Here is an 18,328-nt window from a genome sequence, read left to right as displayed (position 1 = left end):
AGGGGGAAGCCCGAGGGATGCTCGGGGGGCGGCAGCGGGCACCCGGGGCCAGGCCCGGTGGCGCTCGGGGATGCGCTGGGAGCTGCTGCAGGGGGGGGGGGGGAGCAGCTCCGGGAGCCCCAGGGCTGCAGGGAAGGGAGCCCCGAGGGATGGTCGGGAATGCTGGGACTGGGGTGCGGCCCCCGGGTTTGCTCACAGGGCAGGAGATGCTCTTGGGGTGTTGGGTGGGGATCGGGAGAGCCTCGGGTTGCGCTCGGGGATGCTGGGCCTGGGGTAAGCATCGGGACCGCTACGGGATGCTCGGGGGCAGCCCCAGATCCCTGGAGATGCATGTGGGGGATGCTGCCTCCAGGCCAGGGCTCCCTTTAGCCTCGCCAAGGGCTGTTTGACCCCCACTGCCTTCCTTACCTGGGGAAGGCGCATGCCTACGTGTGCTGCGGGCAAGCACCTTGATGCAGGCTGAAGTTTAACACCCTCTGGGGCGATTATACAGCAGCTCTGAAACATCTTAAGGCACTCGATTACCAGAGAGCCGTGGGAAATGTGCGGCCTGCCAGCAGACAAGCCCTTCTCAGTAGCTATCCCGAGGCCCCATCCCCAGCCTCCCAGGATCTGAGGGTGCTGGGCTGAGTCCCGACAGACCTCGCTGCACCTCATGGTGAAATGATGCTCAGCTGGGGCTCAGGGCTCAGCCTGAGCCGCCTATTCCCCCTCCTGCCAGAAAAGCAGCCCTGATCCCCCGCCGGTGATGCCCCAGCGGCACTGCTCTGCTCTGGCCGGCGCTGGTCAAGAGCCACCCATAAGGAAATGATTACGGCTCGGCGCTCCGGCAACCGGCTGGAATTTCTCCCTATAAACCCTGTCCCTCGGTGTGGAAAGAGGCCACTCAGCGGCGGGGAGCCCGGCAGGAGCCATGGGCAGAGCTCCGGGGCCAGCAGCAGCCCCAGCACATGCCGGCAATAACCCGGCAGTGGTTGGGGACAGGCAGCAGAGACGCCCCTGGCACCCTGAGCGGTCGGCAGGCTTGGGAAGCCATGGTTCGCCCATCCTGAAGGGTTGGCTGTTAAAATTAACCCACCGTGACTGGGTTTGGAAAGCCCTTTCCTGGGAATGACAGGAATGTCTTTATCCCGGCCAAAGCAGCATCGGTGCGGGGCTGTTCAGGGAACCCACAGCCAGAGCCCGGCTCCGCTGTAAACAGGCCAAGAGCCATAAAAACTCCACAAATTCCTCCAACCCCCCTTTCCCCAGCATCAGGTGAGGGCCTGAAACACGTCAGGGATGCAACGGTGCCCCCCCCCCCCCAACTGCAGCAGCCCGGCACGTGCTGGCGGTGATGGTCCCTCAGTGCTGTGAGACGGGGCGAAGGCAGTGCTGATGGCTGCTCAGGGCCAGGAAAATGCCTGTCACCGCACTGTGGTTTCGTGACCATGGCCTGGAAGAATTTCGGCGGTGGTTTTTTTTCCTGCTGGGAAGAGGAGCAGCAGGAGAAGCCCTGCTCACTGGCAAGCCAACGTGGCAGGGCTGGGCCAGCCCAGGTCTCAGGGTCGAGCAAGATGCTCCATGCCAACCCCTGCTCTTGCCCTTTTTTTGGCCCCCCCTTGGGACTGGATCCATGATGGGGAGCCCAGCTACGAGGAATGGGCTGCTCTGCATCGCTCGTTTATTTTATCGTGGGGAGCTTAAGTTAGGAACAAAGAATTGAGTCCGGGGCTGGATGTGATGGGGGTCTCCGCTGCCCCCCGTGCCCCCCTGTGCCGGCTGGGAGTTAAGGCTGTGCTGCCATCCATGCCAAGAGCTGGGGGCTCGGGGGGGGGGTGTGGATGCGGGGAGGGGGCTGAGTGCCACGCACAAGAGTGTGAGTCCCTGGGTGAGATGCTGCAGGCAACCTCCAGCATAGCCTTGGAGCCAGAGGGTGGAAGTCGGGGTGGCGGGAGGCGGCCAGCGGCCCCGCGTGCTTGTTTTCCAGGGCGGGAGGCCAGGGGTTGCTCCCGTCTTCCCTTCCCCTCCGGTCTTGCTGGCAGGAGGCTGGGCGCTCAGCTGACAGTCACGGGGAAGGCATTAGCAAAGCAAAGGGGAGTTTCCTTGCCCTATTGCAAGAGAAGACAAGGTGCTTTCCCCTGGCCCTCTCCTCCTGCAACCCTTCCCCACGTCCCCACATCGCCCATGGGAGAAGCTGGCACAGCCTGGGGGTCCCCCACCATCCACAAGCACAGCGGGGAGAAAAACCAGCCCTGCGCCGAGCGCTCGCCCATCTCCCTCTGCCATTAAACCCACCAGATCTGCCGGCGGCCAGCAACCGGTGTCCCCGTCCCCTGGTCCCTGCCCCAGCAACCGTGCGCACCCGTGGCTGCCACGGGGATGCTCAGAGGACCACCCGCCGGTCCAGCTGCTCTGCCCGCCCGGCTCGCTGGTGTCGTGCTTCCAGGTGCTTGTTTTGGACCTTCTCAAAGTGTTGCAGCAGTTCCGTGTAGTCGATGTTGGAGGCTGATGCCCTCTTGAAGCTGGCGCTCGGTTTGGTGCTGTCCCTGCAGGGAGGGAGCAGAGAGTGAGGGCAGGAAGGGGCAGGAGATGGCTGTACCCAGGGCATCCATCACAGGCAGCACCAAGTGCTTGTCCTGAAGAAGCTGAGCCCAGCACATCCTAGTGATGCTGGTGCCCCATGAAACACCCCCAAAGACCCATTTCCCTCCCCCAGAGGCATGAGATGGAGCCCAAGAAGTCCTGGGACAAGAGAGAAGGGACAAGGGACATTTTCCTCAGCACCCTGGCCCCCGGAGGGGCGGTTTAATCCCTGCAGCATGGATACTCCCCCCCGTCCCAAGCCATTCCAGCCAAAAGCAGCAAGACTGGCCAGAAAGGATGCCAGCACCATGTGCCTTGGTTTCCCTGCCTGGTTTTACGAGCAAGCAAAAAATATCCATGTGCTATGGCACAGAGGAGGGCTGGTGGCGGTGGGGACAGCTCCAGCGGATGAGCACCCACAGGTGGAGCCCTGGGGAGCCCACAAATGGGGCTTTTAGTTTTCATCCCCCAGAGCTGTCCCCATGTAAGGTGGAGGGGACACACCAGCCATGGGATGTCCATCGGGTGACAGGGGGGAGCCCACAGAAGGATAGCAGGCGGCTCTCAAGGCCCCGGCGTCCCCCCAGGGAGGGGGCAGCTGGGGCTGGCCTGTTATGAAAGCCAGCTTCGGTGTTTGAAGGAATGTAGGTCAGAGTTAATCAGATGCTCAGGCCGTCTGACAGCTCCGGTTGCTTGAAAAAAACCCGCTGCCGGGGTTAGAAGGGGGGAAAAAAGGAGGGGAGAAGCACGTGCAGCCCCCGCCTCCACCCCCCCAATTAAAATCAGTGCCGGGTTGTGGATACGAGCTCAGCGCCGGAGGCCAGGAGGGATAAAAGCCAGCCCAGGGGAGCAGTTAAAAGCCAAGGAGTGGTGGCAGTGGGGGGTTAATTCAGAAACCTGCCCATCTTGGGAGCTCTTCTTTTTGTTCCCAGGGCTTTGCAGAGGCAGACCCAGCTTTATCATCAACGCCCGCCCCAGCTCATTAGCTGAGGGCTGGAGAGCAAATCCCACCACCGGTGTTTTAATGAGCGGTACCCCTGGGCTGGGAGCACGAGGATTTCGGCTGGTCCCCAGGGAGATGCTGCCCTTGGACATCACTGCTCATGGCTCCCCGAAGGCCAGGGGTAGGGATGCAGCAGCTAGCCCCAGGCGTGCACGGGTGTCAGGGTCCTTTTGGGTGCCGTGAAGGCTGTCTGGGCTGCAGGGGAGATGCTTTGGGAGCACCCCCCGGCTGCCGGAGTCTTTCTCCATAAACCTCCTTCCCAGCTCTGCTCGTTTCCATAGCGACCCCACAAGTGAAATTTTCCATCCCGGATGCCAAATGCCTGTGGATGAGGCACAGCCCTCCCAGGGTTACCAAATATAGACACAACCACCCCCCCCCAAGCCAACGCTCTCGGCCACGGGGCAAGGAGCAGCCGTGGCCGCAAAGGAGCTGGGGGATGAAAGGCAGAGCATGGGGCTGAGTCTGGGATCACGGGGATGCTCAGCCATGGCCCGGGGAGGATGATGTCGGGGTCCGTCCCCACAGCACTTACGCAGTCTGCATGAGCTCAGGGTTGGGCACGCACTGGAGGCGGTGGGAGAGGAGCTGGAAGGCACTGCTCTGGGGCAGCAGCATCAGCAGGCCATAGAGAGCCTTGATCAGGTAGGGGTTGTTCTTCACATCCAGCAGCTGCAGGCGAAGGTCTGGAAGAGGAGAGCAAGAGGATGGGGAGGCGAGTAAAATGCATTTCACCTCCAGCAGGTTCCTCCCAACCCCTCTGATGGTCCTGGGGAGGCTGGCACCAGCACCCACATGGCACCAGCAGCCTCTCCCCTTCCATTAACTCATCCTTCTTTGTGTCCCTCACAGGCCAGAAGCCCCTCTCCTTGCCACAGCCCCCAGCTGCCAGCTAGAGAAGGGGACAGCGGCTCCCCAGTCTCCCATCCCTGCTACTGCTCATCCCTGAGTCCATCCATGCTGTCTGCCTGAGGACACATGTGCAACATGAGATTGCTCCTCAGCTTCTGCAGAATTAGCAGAAATACCCACCCTGAGGTATTACATGTCAGGAAGGCTGGGTGACACCATCCTGGGGACCCTCTGGTGCGGAAGGGATCCTCTCTGCTCAGCCCTGATGGTGTTGGGCCTTGGCGTTGCTCAGCAGAGGGGAAACCACCCTCCTGCTCCATCCCTCATGGTGCTCGTGGCTGGAAGGGTCTTCTGGAGCCCTACAGACAACTGAGGTCCCTCCTGGGGCAGCCCAGGGGATGGGGAAAGAGGTCCCTGCCCCAGCATCTCACCTCCTGCTTGCCACTAGCACCTCTGGTGTCTCCCAGTGAAGGGAGCCATGGCCAGGGATGCTGCTCGATGGGGGACATGTCTGTCCCCTACCCCGAGACTCAGAGATTAAGGCGAGCCCAGTGGGGAACCCTCAAGGAATAATTTGGGGCTGTGGAAAACAACAACAGACACGTGGCTGCCTCACACAGTGGGAAAGTCATCCTCGGGATGAAGCACAGGGTTCCATGGGAGGCAGTGTGACTGAGGGACAGCCCACATCTCCATTGCCCAGCTGCTCTAACCCTCTTCCCCCCAGATATTCTCCAGCCCTGGACCTATATAGGTCCCCCCCCTCAAAGTCCTTTCCAGGACATTTCCCAACACCCTCAATGCCCAGCTCCACCTCCAGGGAGAAGGAGCCCAGGGGCAACCAAATGCCATCCCGAGAAATCCCCCACAGCCACAGGTCACCCTGCCACGTTCTGCCCCACCACCACCAGCCTGGCTCCCACTGCCATGTTCCCGAGCCCCTGGCCAGGCCCTGGCTGCGTTACCCAACTGGGGGGGACCCACACTGCTGGGGCTGGGAGGCCAGATCTGGATAGAGTAGCCACTCTGTTTTTTTAGGGCTTAATTCTCCATTTCCAGAAAAAAACACCTTTTTTCTTGCTAAGGGTCCCAGCAGCACCCACGATGCCACCCCGTGCATCCAAGGGCGGCATACATGGCTCCCCTCATCTGACACCCTACCCGCACCCTGCCCCCCCATCATTCCCCCATCCCTTTGTTTCGTGCCAACTTCGCTCGCTCCCTTAACCTATATCTGGGGGGCAAGCTGTCCCTGGTGCTGCCAGCGCACCCGTTCCCAGCGGGCAGCTCCAGTGCTGGGCAAACCTCCCGGCAAGAAGTCTCATAACTTCTGCTCTATTTATTCATGCGGCGGCTGCCGCTTGCAATGAAGGAGTGGGGAGGGGGACCAGCCTGGGGTGGGGGAGCACCGCACGTCGCCCCTTCCCCACGCAGGGTTTTCTCCTTACATGTGAATATGGGGCACTCGATGAGCTGCACCAGCTTGTCCACCTCGGTGAGGAAATCCACGGTGACCTCCAGATCCCCGCTGGATGTGGCCGTTAAGGATGTTACTTTGGAAAAGGGTGGCCCAGCAGCAGCAGACGGCTTGCCCGGGTGATGCCTGGAGTAGACCGTGGCTCTGCCAAACTATGCCTGCATCCCCAGCTCCTGCGGGAAGTGAGCAGGCAGGGCTGAAAGGTCTGCAGGGCGGCCAAGGGATGATGACAGGAAACAGGACAAGCAGGCAGGGATGGGGGAAAAGGCAGGCTGCCCAAAAAGCCAGCAGCTTGCCTAGCTAGAGAGCAGGCAGGAAGATGGTGCAAGGGAGGGTGCTTGCTTTTACCCCCCTGGCCCACGGGGATGGCATGGAAGCGATGCTGAGCACTCCCATCCCCCAGGAGAAATGCCGGCGCGCACCAGGAAGGGAACCGGAGCGCGTTATTAAGCTTTCTCGTATGGAAAGCTACTCAGGGAGGCTTGGGGTTTGCCGGCACATGAAAGTAATCATTCTGCTGCAGGCAGATGGTGAGCTCACCGGGAACCACACTGTGCCAAGTGCTGCCCGCTCCTCATCAGGCCAGGAGGCCAAAGCCTTCATCTTCCTGGGAGGAAGAGGATGCTGAGGAGCCTCCCCTCCCGGGCAGGAGAAGGTCAGGGCTCAGCCAGCACATGCTTTCCTCTTTTTACACCACAAAAAATAAGGACGACACAAGGGGAAGGGAGCTGGCGCGCGCCCAGCACTGGCCACCCTGCCCTCCCATTGTGGGGACGCCGCCCCGGTAATGATGGGCTGTGGGCAGGAGGCTGGGCTGGCCCGCAGGGTGACCTTTGTGCTCACAGAGGGACCAGCCCGGGCATTGGCCTCGCAGAAAACCCTCAAAGGATACAATTTCTGGATGAGGTCGTATGCATGCTTGTAGTTCTGGGTAAGGAAGCAGAGGGACACGGTTGTCACTGGGTTATGACACCAGGACCGGTACAGGCAGCAGAAGAGGTTACGGCTTTCCTGGGGAAAGAGTGAGCCATTGGGGTCGGGTCACCTGCGGGACCAAGGACATGGCACAGAGAGCCCCCGGTCCCCGACAGCAACCCGTCAGGCTGGCAAGTGCCACCGAGACACGAAGGGACGTTTCTGGACCCACCAAGTCCGCCTGGCACTGGCATGAGCCCACCAGCCTTCGGAGATGGAGACCAGGTGGGCTTTGGGGTGGCAGCATGATGGGGTGGCCCTCAGGGATGCTGCATCCACTGCAGGACAAGGGGCTGGAGGACAGCTGCTGTCCCACCCAAGGGGATACCACTGCATTGCTGGCCTTCAGCATGAGGAGGAGAAGAAGCGTTCCTCCCTCTCCCCGCCTTGCTTGGATGTCGCTGGTACTGGTGGCAGCTGCTTGGCAAATCCCACGGGCACGTTCCAGGCGGGGACAGCTGAGGGACCGGGGGGCTCTGCTCTCGCTGTCCCCTGTCCCCTGTCCCGTGTCCGGGTGGAAGGTGGGAGATGGCAGCTGCTCAAAGGCTCGGGGAGTCAATTCCCATCCCGGGGCAGAAAAGCAAGAGTTGGGCATGTCCTCCAAGCCCCCCTCAACTCCTCAAGAGTGGAGGAACAAAGGGGCCGCCCTGGGCGCCCCAGCTCCAGCCCTGGGACCTGCCAGGTGGGGACCGAGCAGCAAGACATGTCCCCAGGTGGCTGTCAGGTCCTCCCCACCCCCATTATGTCCCCCAGCAGCTGAGCCTGCTCCTGCTGCCCATACCGGGGTCTTCAGGTCCTTGAGTTGGTTCCTCAGCTGGAAAAGCTCGGAGGATGTCAGCAGGATGGTGTTCAAGGTGTGCACCATGGTAGAGGCGAACTTGAGGTCCTCTTCCCGAAGCAGTATGTCTGCCATGGAGTGGAAGATGTTTTCTGCATTCAGAAGTAGACAAAGCTGCCTGCATATCACAGAGGAGAGAAACCGGAGCAGAAGGATGGTTAATGAGCGCAGCCGAGACCCTGACCTGAGCCTGCACGTCACCCCCTTCCTACAGAGAGGACCAGGGTGACAGATACGGGTGCACCAGAGGTTGGGTGAGTACGGTGACACCAGAAGGGAGATGCTGTGGGGCAATACCAGGCCCTGCATTTGGAGGGTGCAGCTATTCACACCAGGGCAAGGCCAAAAAAACCAGCTGAGCTAAGACACATCCCCAGTCGTGCTGATCTGGGACCTCACCAGCACTCACCACCTCAAGCCTTCCAGTGACTTTCCTCGAGAGGTTTCAGCCTTGCTTTCCACCCTGACAACTGCAGGGAGCGTGCAGCAGTGTGGTTACAGATAGCACGTGATGACTCGGTTAGACCAGTATCCCCCAGCACCAGTGAACTGGTAGGCCACCAGGACAAACCACTCCCTCCCAGCACTGTGCAAGTCAGGAGTCCTGGAGACAGAGGCTGCCTTTCCTCTACAACCCTCCTTTCCTCCAGTAACCTGCCCCGTTGCTCTTTGAACTCCTCCACACTCCAGCTCCCAGGAAATCCGGTGCCAAAGAGGATTGGAGCTCTGGCCGGTGAAGCTGGAAGATGCCTCTGCTCCACTGGACAACCCACCGGTAGCACTCTCCCCAAAACATGGCATAGCCAGCGCCACGGCCCATTCTGATATGCCTAGCTAGGCCCATCGGGTCACAGCAGGAATGTTCTGCTTAACAAACCTTCGGGCATTCTCAAGGTTTTCAACATTTTAGACCAGAGACCAAAAACCAGATTTTTTTCTTCTGTGTTTGTTTGGATTTGGGGATTTCCTGTTTTTCTCCAGGCTCCTGCCTTCTTGGGCGGTTTGTCTGAGGCCACCTGAAACGCTGCCCAGCACCAGCTCAGCTCTACGGTGCCTGTATCAGGGAGACCTGGGGGAGCCCACCCAGCTTCTCCTGAAACTGGGATGCTCCCCGGGTCCCCATATCTCCGCCACGGGCTGATGGGGAACCTCAGCACTGGGGGAGATGCTGCCATCCCCCAGAGCTCCTCTGGTTTCCCCAACTCCTACCAAGCACCATTCCCCACCAGATAATCTCAGCTGGCAACCGAATCCCCCCCTGGAGGCATCTCAGAAGGGTTTAGGAGGCAAAACAAGCAGGACCTGCTTTGGTGGCTGGGTGGGAGGCATTTGCTAGTTGCTCAGTTTGGCTGGGAGGTGGGAGGCACACCTAAACTCCCCCTCCGCCCCAGTCACGTTTTCACTTCCTGGGGTGAGGAAGAGGAAGGAGGTGAGTTTCCAGCCCCTGTCCCTGCAGGAAAGGACTGATGGAAGACTATATGGCTATAGGAAGATACCAAAGACCATACCCTAAAGCCTGGTGGTTAGGGACACAGGAGGCAGACGGGGAATGAAGAAACGGATTTTGCCTCCTCAACACATGGAGGAAGAAACCCCTCACCTTCCTCCTACCTCCTCATCCTGCCAAGCAACCCACCCCTCTTCGCCCAGCCCCAGCTCCTCTCCATCGGCAGTTCCCGCATCCCGCGTGGCCGCCGCCAGACAATGAGATGCTCTGTGCGGGCTTTTACGTAACCCAACCCAGCAATCACCCTGGACCCAGTTAAAATGGAATGGGCCGTGATAAATAAGCTCATTTATCCCAATTATTCTTACGTAACTGGCTGCATTCATGGGGATGAAAACGCTTCCCCGCTTGGACGCAGGCTGGCTGGAGGAGGGAAAGCGATGGGAAAGTGAAGCATCGAGGGAGGGAAGGGGAAGGCAGAGGTTTTTAGTCCAGCCTGATGGAGCCAAAAGCAAATCAATAGCTCAGCATTGCAGGCAGGATCCAGTCATCACCAGCTGTGGCAAAGGAAGCCCAGCCTGGGCAGGTCCAAGCCCAGCCCAGGAGTGAGCTGGCTCCATCCTACGCTTCTCCAGTAAGACGGGATAACTGGATGCCCCATCCTTGCCAAGCTTCTTCCAGCAGCCGTGCTGGGCACTCAGGACTATGAAGCGGGATGATTTACTGTGCCCAAAGAGAGGACGGGTCCTCCAGGGACAAACACTGGGATAGTTTTACCCCCAATTGCAAAGTGCCTGGTATGCTGGTACAGCCAGAGACTAGCTCTTCTGCTCGTGGCTGGCGGGGAGCCGGTGTTTTACACCTTCCAGGCAGAAAGGCTAAGAAAAGAGCTCAAACAAGCTCAGCCAAATCAAAACCAGCACCGGCGAGCACTGAGGGCAATTCAGTGACCTCCGAAGCTGCCCTCGTCCACCCGTGGCAAGGATGCTGGTTGGGTCCCCCCCTCTGCTGCTCCTCAATGGAAAAGGAGGGCTCTTGCTTTCCATAAATAGGAGCTCTGACATTTGGCTGGCTAATGCCGCGCTCCCAGCGAGCAGGGGGCTGAACGCGAGCCGCTTTCTAATTTCAGGCCTGGTTTAGATTAGCGGGGAAGGGTTGGGTTTTTTCCCCCTCCTTTCAGTGGCACTGGAAAACTGGAAACCATTGGGGTGTTAAAGGAGCAGCCGTGCAGAGTCTGTGGCCCCCTCTTCGAAGCTGTGTCACCCCCCCCGTGGATCCTGCCCCACCTGAGCACCATCCCCTCCAGCTGCCCCCAGGCTCTCTGGGAACCACCAGCAGAATGAGTTTGCCAGTGCTCAGCAGCCTCCCCTGATGCAACCAGAGACCCCCAAACTACACCCTCCCCCCCGAAGCCCCTTGGTCAGCACATCCCAAAAGTGGTCCCCAAAGGAGGGGACAACTGGCTGACCACGCAGCTGCTGGCCTCGGTGACAGCAGCCAGCAGCTGAGCCCAACCGACAGCGCTGGGCGGCTGCCGGTGGGATGGGAGGGGGTCCCCCAGAGCCGATCCCCTGGGAGGCTTCAATGGCATGAGGGGAACGCGAGGCTGGCTGGGAGGAGGCAGGGGATGGGGCTGTACAGGGGACAGGTGGCTTCAGACTAAGCAGGCAGCAGCCGAGATGCTGGAGGGACGGCTGTGGCAGGGGACGGGGCAGAGGGGACAGTGAGCGGGAGCCATACCCCTTATATGTACCCCAGACATACACACCCCATAAATATGTATCTCCCCCAGATATATACATCCTATAAATATGTATATATATATACACACCCCTTAAATATATATATAGCTTACAAATATATACACCCCATAAATATAAATATATACACCCCAGCTGTAAGACTTCAAACCCCAGTTACTAACAGGGCTGGCTGTGGCTCACCCATCCATCCACCTGCCCACACTTTGATGCGACGATGGAAGGAACCAGCTAATCCCCCCTAAAGCATCATCCCAGGGAGACGCCTCTCCCCGGGACTCTCCCTGTATCTCCACGGGTGACACATGCATCCCCTTGCCCGTTCCCTTGCCCACAGGGACCCAGCAAGTCCCCAGGGAGCTCCCGGCGTGGCAGAGGAGGGGAAGAAGCATCCCTGGGGAGGCAGCAGCCGCAGAGCATCACCGCACCGTTAGGCAGCCGTTGGTGCAGGCACACCGCCGTGATAATGAAGTGCGGTATTTAGGCCATTAAAATTTAACTCCTTAAATTAATAGGGTTATTCAAGCCTTTCCAATGGAGCCAAGGAACGTGGCTGCGGGCAGATGGGAGGCAGCGCCTGCCTGCAGTGTGGCGATGGGGGACACCCCCTCCCTGCCCATTGCCTCAGATGGGGCTGAGCCGCAGCGGGGCTCCCAAGGGACCCAGTGGGTCACCTCCAGCCCCTGCCACGAGGACAGGACCCTGCCCTTCCCCTAGCCTAAAGGACCCCTTGGCGAGACAATGCTGGCCAAGGGAAGAGCTATGGAGGTCACCACGAGCTTTGCATCGCTGTGCCACCCCAGGGTCCCCTCGCATCCCCGAGCTGCACCCTGGCTGCACCCCATTAAGCACCACAGCCCCCCCGATTCAGCGGTCACCGAGTCGCCAGCACAGCGATGTCAATCGTGACGAATTCCCATCACGCTAACGATCGGTGGGGCGGGATGGGGTAGCCATGTATGGGGGCAAGCCGAAAGCCCCAGGGCAGGGAGCTGCTGCGGGGCCGTGTGCCGGAGCCCAGGGGACGTCAGAGCAATGGGGCAGCTTCAGAGCCACATCTCCAATTAAGGGCAAGCCCCGGCATCCCTCCCAGCCCTCTTGCTTTGACAGCTCGATGCCTGGAAACCCAGCTAATCTAAACATCATCGTTTCAGGGAGCTGTCGCAGCTCCCATCCCACCCGCTCACCCCTTTAACTGCTTCAGCCCCGTCCCCTGCCCCGAGCCACCACACAGGAATGGAGTGGTGGAGGGTTGGGGCAGCCTGATGCTTGCTTGAAGGGGGTGAGAGTTTGCTTTTCCATAAAATTAAAAAAGAAAAACAACACAGATGAAATCCAGTCCCGCTGCAGATGGAGACACCGTCCTCTCCACTGGGACCTGCAGGGAGCCATGGCAGGGAGAGCTGCTGGCCCCCCTCCTGTCGCCTGGCCATGCTCAGCACCGTCCTGCTGTGTTCAATTAAACAGGTGCTTCTTCATTAAGCACCAGTGATTTGCTTTATTAGCTCTGGGCATACACGGGGCCCCAGCAGGGAGAGGATTGTGTCTCGTTCCACTTCCAGCAACTGGGACAGAGCCTGAGTTGGGGAAGGAGCCAGCCGAGGTTGGGGGGAGTGATGGTCCGAGGGGCTCTGCCCTGCTTTTCAGCTTGCAGGGCCAGACCACCGCCTCTCGTGCGGCTGTGAGGAGGGCAGAGCCCCTCCGTCCTTCCTCCCCACCTCCTCTTCCTCCACTCCCTTCCTCTCTCCTCCCCAAGGCTTTCTGCCACCCTTCCTCCCTGTGCCAGGTTCCCCGTGAGATGCCCTGGCTCGATCCGACTGCCTGGGGGGACCTGCAGCCCCTGCGATGCCCAGCCCAGCCCTGTCCCCCTGAAATCCTCCTGCCAGGAAAAGCAGCATCCCCAGCCCAGCAGCAAGGATCTGTTAGGAATGTGCAGAGGAAGCACAGATAAAATTAGGACGGGAAAGGGAGAGGGAGAAGAAAGCGGGGAAGGCAGAAGGATGCCTTCCCCCTGTCTTTCCCCACCACAGCGGTGAAGAAAATCCCAGTCCTCCATTTTTCTCCTGCCCATTGCTGAATCCAGGCTCCGGAGCTGCTCCTCCGGGCAAGGGAAACCATGGCAACCCCGGCAGCTCCCGCTTTCAAAATTCATAGCGTTTAATGTAAGGGATTGTGAAGGGTTTGGGAAGGTTAGGAGCAGTGGGGCTCCTTCTGCACGAGGCAGGGCTGGGGAGGAGAGGAACCCTCTGCCTGCTCCATCTCCTCTCTCCCAGCCATCTGTTCCCATCTCAAAGCATGCCTTCGCCGGCAGGTTTCCTGAACGAGCTCAGGACCTTGTCAAGAGACAGAGAGGACCCAGTGGGGTCTGTCTCCTGGGGATGGGCTTGCAGGCACTGAGATGGAGCAAGATACATGGCAGAGCATCAGCATTTGCTGGGCATGGGAAGCTGTAAAGTACAACCCGGCCAAAGAAAGCCCTGGAGAGCACGGACAAGTCCTTGGGAAGGTCAGCTCTGGAGCCAGGAGCCGTCATGACTCGCCCCAGGTAAGCAAAGAGCCTGCTTGAGCCAGGAAGACAACGTGAGCAAAACCAGGACTAATGCCTCCTTCTTCACGTGGCTTTTAGACTCTTCTTGATGTCCTGATGCTCAGGTCCTGCTCTTTGAGACATCAGGTCAGCCAGGAACAGGAGCATCGGATCAAAGGGAGCCCATCAGCAGGATGGGCGAGGGCATTTGGGGGAGACCTAGTTTAATGTGCAACAAAGCCTGAACTTTCTTTTTAACCTCACCAGCCCCAGTTTCTCGTGGTTGTTATCAGGTTCTCCCGGAAGACTCAGTGAAAGCCAGGGACCAGAGATGTGCAGATCTGGGGAGGAGACGTATGGATCTCGGGAAGCTGGAGATGTGATGCCTTCACTTGAAAAGGGAAAGGTGCAGAGTGTTTCACTGCAAACAAGAAAACCCTCCCACGAAGCGTCTGCTCGGCAGAAGCTGTCAGCATGACAACTGCTGAAGGAGCCGTGATGCCAGCTCAGCGCTGAGCTGGGGCTGTCTCAGCTGTAAGGCGCTCCCCAGGGATCCCCAGGAACGCCCAGAGCAACCCAGGGCAATCCCCGAGAGGAGCACAGTGCCTCCTTTCTTGCAGCACAAATGTACATTAGTATTTCAGACCAGCTTCAGCTGGCGAAACAGCATCTTGGTCCTGCAGAGCCTCAGCCCTCAGCTTCTGCTCCTCGTGATGCTCTCCTCGGACACTGGACCAATGGGAGGTCCCTGTCACAGCTGGCAGGATGGCTTCCCCACTGCCAACCTGCCTACCAAAGCTGTGAGTCACCTGGGCACGTCCACCTTGACTCATGATGAACCCAGCCTTGTTCCCACCTTGGACATTGGCTGCCTGGAGAACAGCACCCTTCAAAGAAGTCACCTTCAGTTTATAAAGCAGATATCCAGCACCTCTGGGCACTTACATCATCAGTGAAATACCCACAGCTCCATACCAAACAGGAGGGGGAAACAGGACTGTACCAAGGAGAAGGAAGAATTTCTTCAGAAGAAGTTTCTTCAAACTTCTTCTTCAGTGTCTTCCTCTGATCATCTTCAGCATAGAAGATGATCAACCGCTAATATCCTCTGGGCTGGGCGAGAAGCTACAAGGTAACTAAATTTGGAAACTCTATGGTCCACTCAGCCCAAGGCATTGCCCAACTCTTACACATAACACAGATGAATGTGATAACTCCTCCAAGGGGAAGCCCACATCCAGAACCAGATTCCAGCTGCCCAAGTTAGTGTCCCACAAGTTTCCTTGAGGAAAGCTTACGGTGACCGATGGATAAAGCTATCCTGCCCGCAAATGTGCAGTCACTGATGACCTGCAAAGCTTACAAGATGCTGCAGGAACATCTGAGCATCTACAGGAGGCTTACCAGGAAAACAGGCAGCTCTCCCCCTCTGAACCTTGCAGGAAAGCAAAAAATAATGCCCTGAGGCGTTTCTTCTCCAACTTTCAAACCTGCCGATGACTCAATGGCAAAATGGACAACAAATGCAAGTCTCACCCTGGGCTCCTGGGGCTTCAAGCCCCAGGCAGGAGGCACAGGCAGCAGCGTTACAGCATGTGCCTGGCAGGGCTGAAACTCTGGCTGTAAGAGCAGAAACCCTGGCTCCAGCCTACCTCCCCAGCTGAGGGGAATGACTCACGTTCAACCAAGCCCTCCAGAACCTGACCCCAGAGCGGGACTTACACTGGGCAGTGATGTTTTCAGGCAAGCATCCTCTCTTTTCAAGGGAAGGGTAGGGGCTGGCTGGGAAGCGGGGGGGAGATGCGTAAAGCAGCAGCAGGTCCTTCCTTTGAGACGTACGCTTCCCTTTCAGGCTGACAGCTGTGGCCTAATTTTCAAGAAAACTGACAAGCGCCTTATTTCTCCCCCTATAATTTCTCTTCACTGCAAATAAAATAGGTTAAAGGAGCGGGCACAAAGCTGTGACAACAGGAGCTGGGAGAGGCTGATCCAGTTCGGGGCATGCACAGCTTGCAGAGAGATGGGAGCTGTGGTCCCTGCACTCACCCCTGTCCCTTCCCTCCCCATCGCTTTGCTTTAAGATGAAGAAATAAAAGTGCTTTTGCTCCTAAAAGTGTGGCCATGCAGCAGGCTGCTGTCCTAGAGGTGGATGAGCCTTTGCATCGCCCCTGTAGGGAAGGCAAATTTGGGGGCAGATGGTCTGGCTGGGCATCCCCAGACCTCTGAAAGTGGAGGGACTGGCTGGAGGTGGAGTACATCAGGAATATGCTGCATGTTTGAGGGTGAAGCTTTCCACAAGGAAAGAAAAAGGACTGGAAGGAGGTGGCAGCAGGTGGGGACTCATCAGCTCAGCTCGCGGGCAAGCATGCCCCAGGGTGGGAGATGAAGCTGCCTCATCTCTTCTGCCAACATCTCAACTTGGACCCACTGCTGACTTTTGCCTCACTTTGCTTGAGCAAACTGGCTGTATTTTCCTTGATAGGCTCCAATCCATGTACAGACACATTCGAGGCAGTGCTAATCCTTGTGTGGCTTTGGGGAGAAGGGACAGAAGGAGCAGGAGGAGTGGGGACACTCGAGCACATCCTAGAGCTCAGGGAAGGAGGTGCCTGCAAGTAACTCAGCAAGCCCAGCCACGCTCTGGACGCAAGAGTGTCAGCTAAAAAAATACCTGCATTTATGCTGTGGTTTAGATGTCCCATATGTTATTTTGGCTTTACTGATGGGCTTGCCTCCATGCCTAGTGCTTCTCACTGCCTTTCAGCATCTTGGGGTGGATCCCGACACCTGCCCTGCCTTTGGAGCCGGGATCCCTGGAGGGATCCCAAGGGGAGATGCAACCTGAGGAGCCTCACTGCCCCTAATCCTCTAAGGCCCATAGATGTGCAAGAGGAGAGCGGCTGGATGCTCCCTGCTGTACCAGCACCCTAAGAGCACCCAATGCTACAAGGGGTGCTCCTCCAGGTGCAGCTGAGCACTGAGAGCAGCTCATGCACCGAAGGGAAGGAGCACCAAATGAAAAGAGCTCCAACCAGGGTGGCTTTTGCATAGCTCCACGCTTTCAGTGGGGATATGAAGATGTCCCATTCCAGGACATCTTATCCCAGGATATCTCATCCTGGGAGCAGAGTGCTCAGCCGGACCCGTTGGCAAGAGCTACAGAGCCTGCAGCTGGAGTGAGCTCTTCCCGGGGCAACATCCAGCCTCGAGCATCCGCCTTTGATGGCAACCTGCAGCAAAGTGAGATTGTGGGAAGTGCTGGAGCATCCTCGCCCGCCTGCTGCTTGCGCCTGCAATTGGTGGGTGGCGCGTGACGAGGGAGGGCTGCGTGCCCGTCGCTGGCGGAGAGTGATGGGCTGTGAGATGCTTGAAAGCAGCCAGGAATGGAAAAAAATCCCTTGATGAGAGCAGCAGGAGGCAAAACACTCAGCCCTGCCTTGATGTTTTTAACTGAGTGTGCCCTGTGCCTTGGGGATAATCCTGAGCAAGATCCCCTGTAAGAGAGATGGGGGGGGAAATGCCATTATTCAGCCTCTCCCAGACTCCCTGTCCTGGCTTTTCCTTCCACGGAGATGAATAAACCAAGATGTCCCATTGCAGAGCAAGAGAAGGAAATACCACCAGAACCCCCAAGCCCCGATGGATGGGATCAGACGGGTTAATTTAGCAGCTACTGGCAAAAACCACCCCCCTTGCCTGCAACAACTGCTGCCTCCCCACGATGAGGGTCCTCACCCCATCGGCCAGGCATGGAAAATTTGGGAGACACCTTGGAAGCTGCTTGTGCTGAAGCCCCGCGCCGGGGAACGCGATGGTTAGCAAGCGTTAGCTGTGGGCTCCTCTTCCCGCTGCCCAGCCCACCTTTTCCTGGCTCCCCCCTTCCCCAGCTTGCTTTTCCAGAGCGCTCCTGCTGGGATCCCAAGGAAAGTGCTGGGAGAGAGCAAATAGTCCTCCCTGGGGACCTGCCCTTTGAAGGAACTTGGCCATTTTGGGAGGATTTTCCTCCCCTACGCACACTTCCCCTTCCTCCCCTCCACCCTCTCGCTGACCTGCATTAGTCCCAGCCCACTCCAGCGCTGCCGCTCACATGTGGTTCCCATTTTTCTACAGAAAAACCCATCAAATCTTTCCAGGCAGCTCCGAACACAGCCGATCCCAGAGCAGCTTCAGCGGGTAGGACAGCAAACTCATCCCCAGGGGCTGGTCCCCTCTCCAGCTCCTCCAGCCCCCATGGCTCAGTGGAGGCATCTCCTGTCCTTCTCTGGAGGGTCCAGCCCCAGGAGGGGGCTGGCAGGAGCTGGCTCAGCTCCTGCTATCCCAGCAGGGATAATCTTTAGGCAGAGCAACCAGGCTCCTCCATTGTGAAGGTCACACTGCTGATGGCTCCCAGTGCATTGCAATCCTAGATCCAACCTCTAGCCTGGGGGGAATTGTTTTTTTTTTCCCCTTCAGCTCCTGCTCCATGGGGCTGCAGAGGGTATCGGAGAGCCCAGCATGATGCCCTATAGCCTCGGTGAATTAAAACCTCATTAAGCATGTCCTCCTTTGGCCTTGCAAAGCCTGTTGTATGATGTAAAATAGGCAGTTTGAGAGCTGAGGGTTTTTGAAGGTACAGCGGGGCTGCCGGCTTCCACCCCAATTCACATCAAAGCCCAAGAGGAGCCTGTGCCTGGCTGGGGCAGTGGGAGACATGTAAAAGTGGAGCCTGGATGTCCCCACACCACTAAAACACCACTCCAGAACTCTGGCCATGGGCTTTCCCATGGCTGGGTGGAGGCAGAGCCGGGGAGAAGAGATTTTGGGGAGCAGGCAGGGATTAAAGGTAGGCACAGAGGAACGAGCTGGAGATAAGTGAGGAGAAGCCCGCAGACCTGGGGATGCTCC

The 18,328-nt window shown here is 58.3% G+C and overlaps 1 protein-coding gene across 2 annotated transcripts in view; it reads right to left on the bottom strand.

The window, feature by feature from the left end:
* Positions 1-9: 9 nt before the first annotated feature.
* The window catches only part of VAC14 (Vac14 homolog (S. cerevisiae)), a 67,187-nt gene continuing 48,868 nt past the window's right edge, over positions 10-18,328 (bottom strand). Inside the window, exons 15-20 of one of the 2 annotated variants that reach the window (XR_775418.1) lie at positions 7,654-7,828; positions 6,790-6,908; positions 5,869-5,948; positions 4,104-4,254; positions 2,278-2,528; positions 10-507 (exon numbers count right to left, since the gene is read on the bottom strand). Coding sequence is in view for 1 of the 2 variants with exons in the window: in XM_010584055.1 (XP_010582357.1) it covers positions 2,366-2,528; positions 4,104-4,254; positions 5,869-5,948; positions 6,790-6,908; positions 7,654-7,828 (688 nt within the window). In the remaining variant the exon portion in view is untranslated. Of the gene's footprint in view, positions 2,529-4,103; positions 4,255-5,868; positions 5,949-6,789; positions 6,909-7,653; positions 7,829-18,328 lie in introns of both variants that reach the window. The other variant, XM_010584055.1, reaches the window with a different exon arrangement.

The sequence above is a fragment of the Haliaeetus leucocephalus genome, unplaced genomic scaffold, assembly GCF_000737465.1.
Source record: "Haliaeetus leucocephalus isolate CR32 unplaced genomic scaffold, Haliaeetus_leucocephalus-4.0 Scaffold92, whole genome shotgun sequence".
Lineage (NCBI taxonomy): Eukaryota > Metazoa > Chordata > Aves > Accipitriformes > Accipitridae > Haliaeetus > Haliaeetus leucocephalus.
This window is presented reverse-complemented; position numbering and strand designations above follow the sequence as displayed.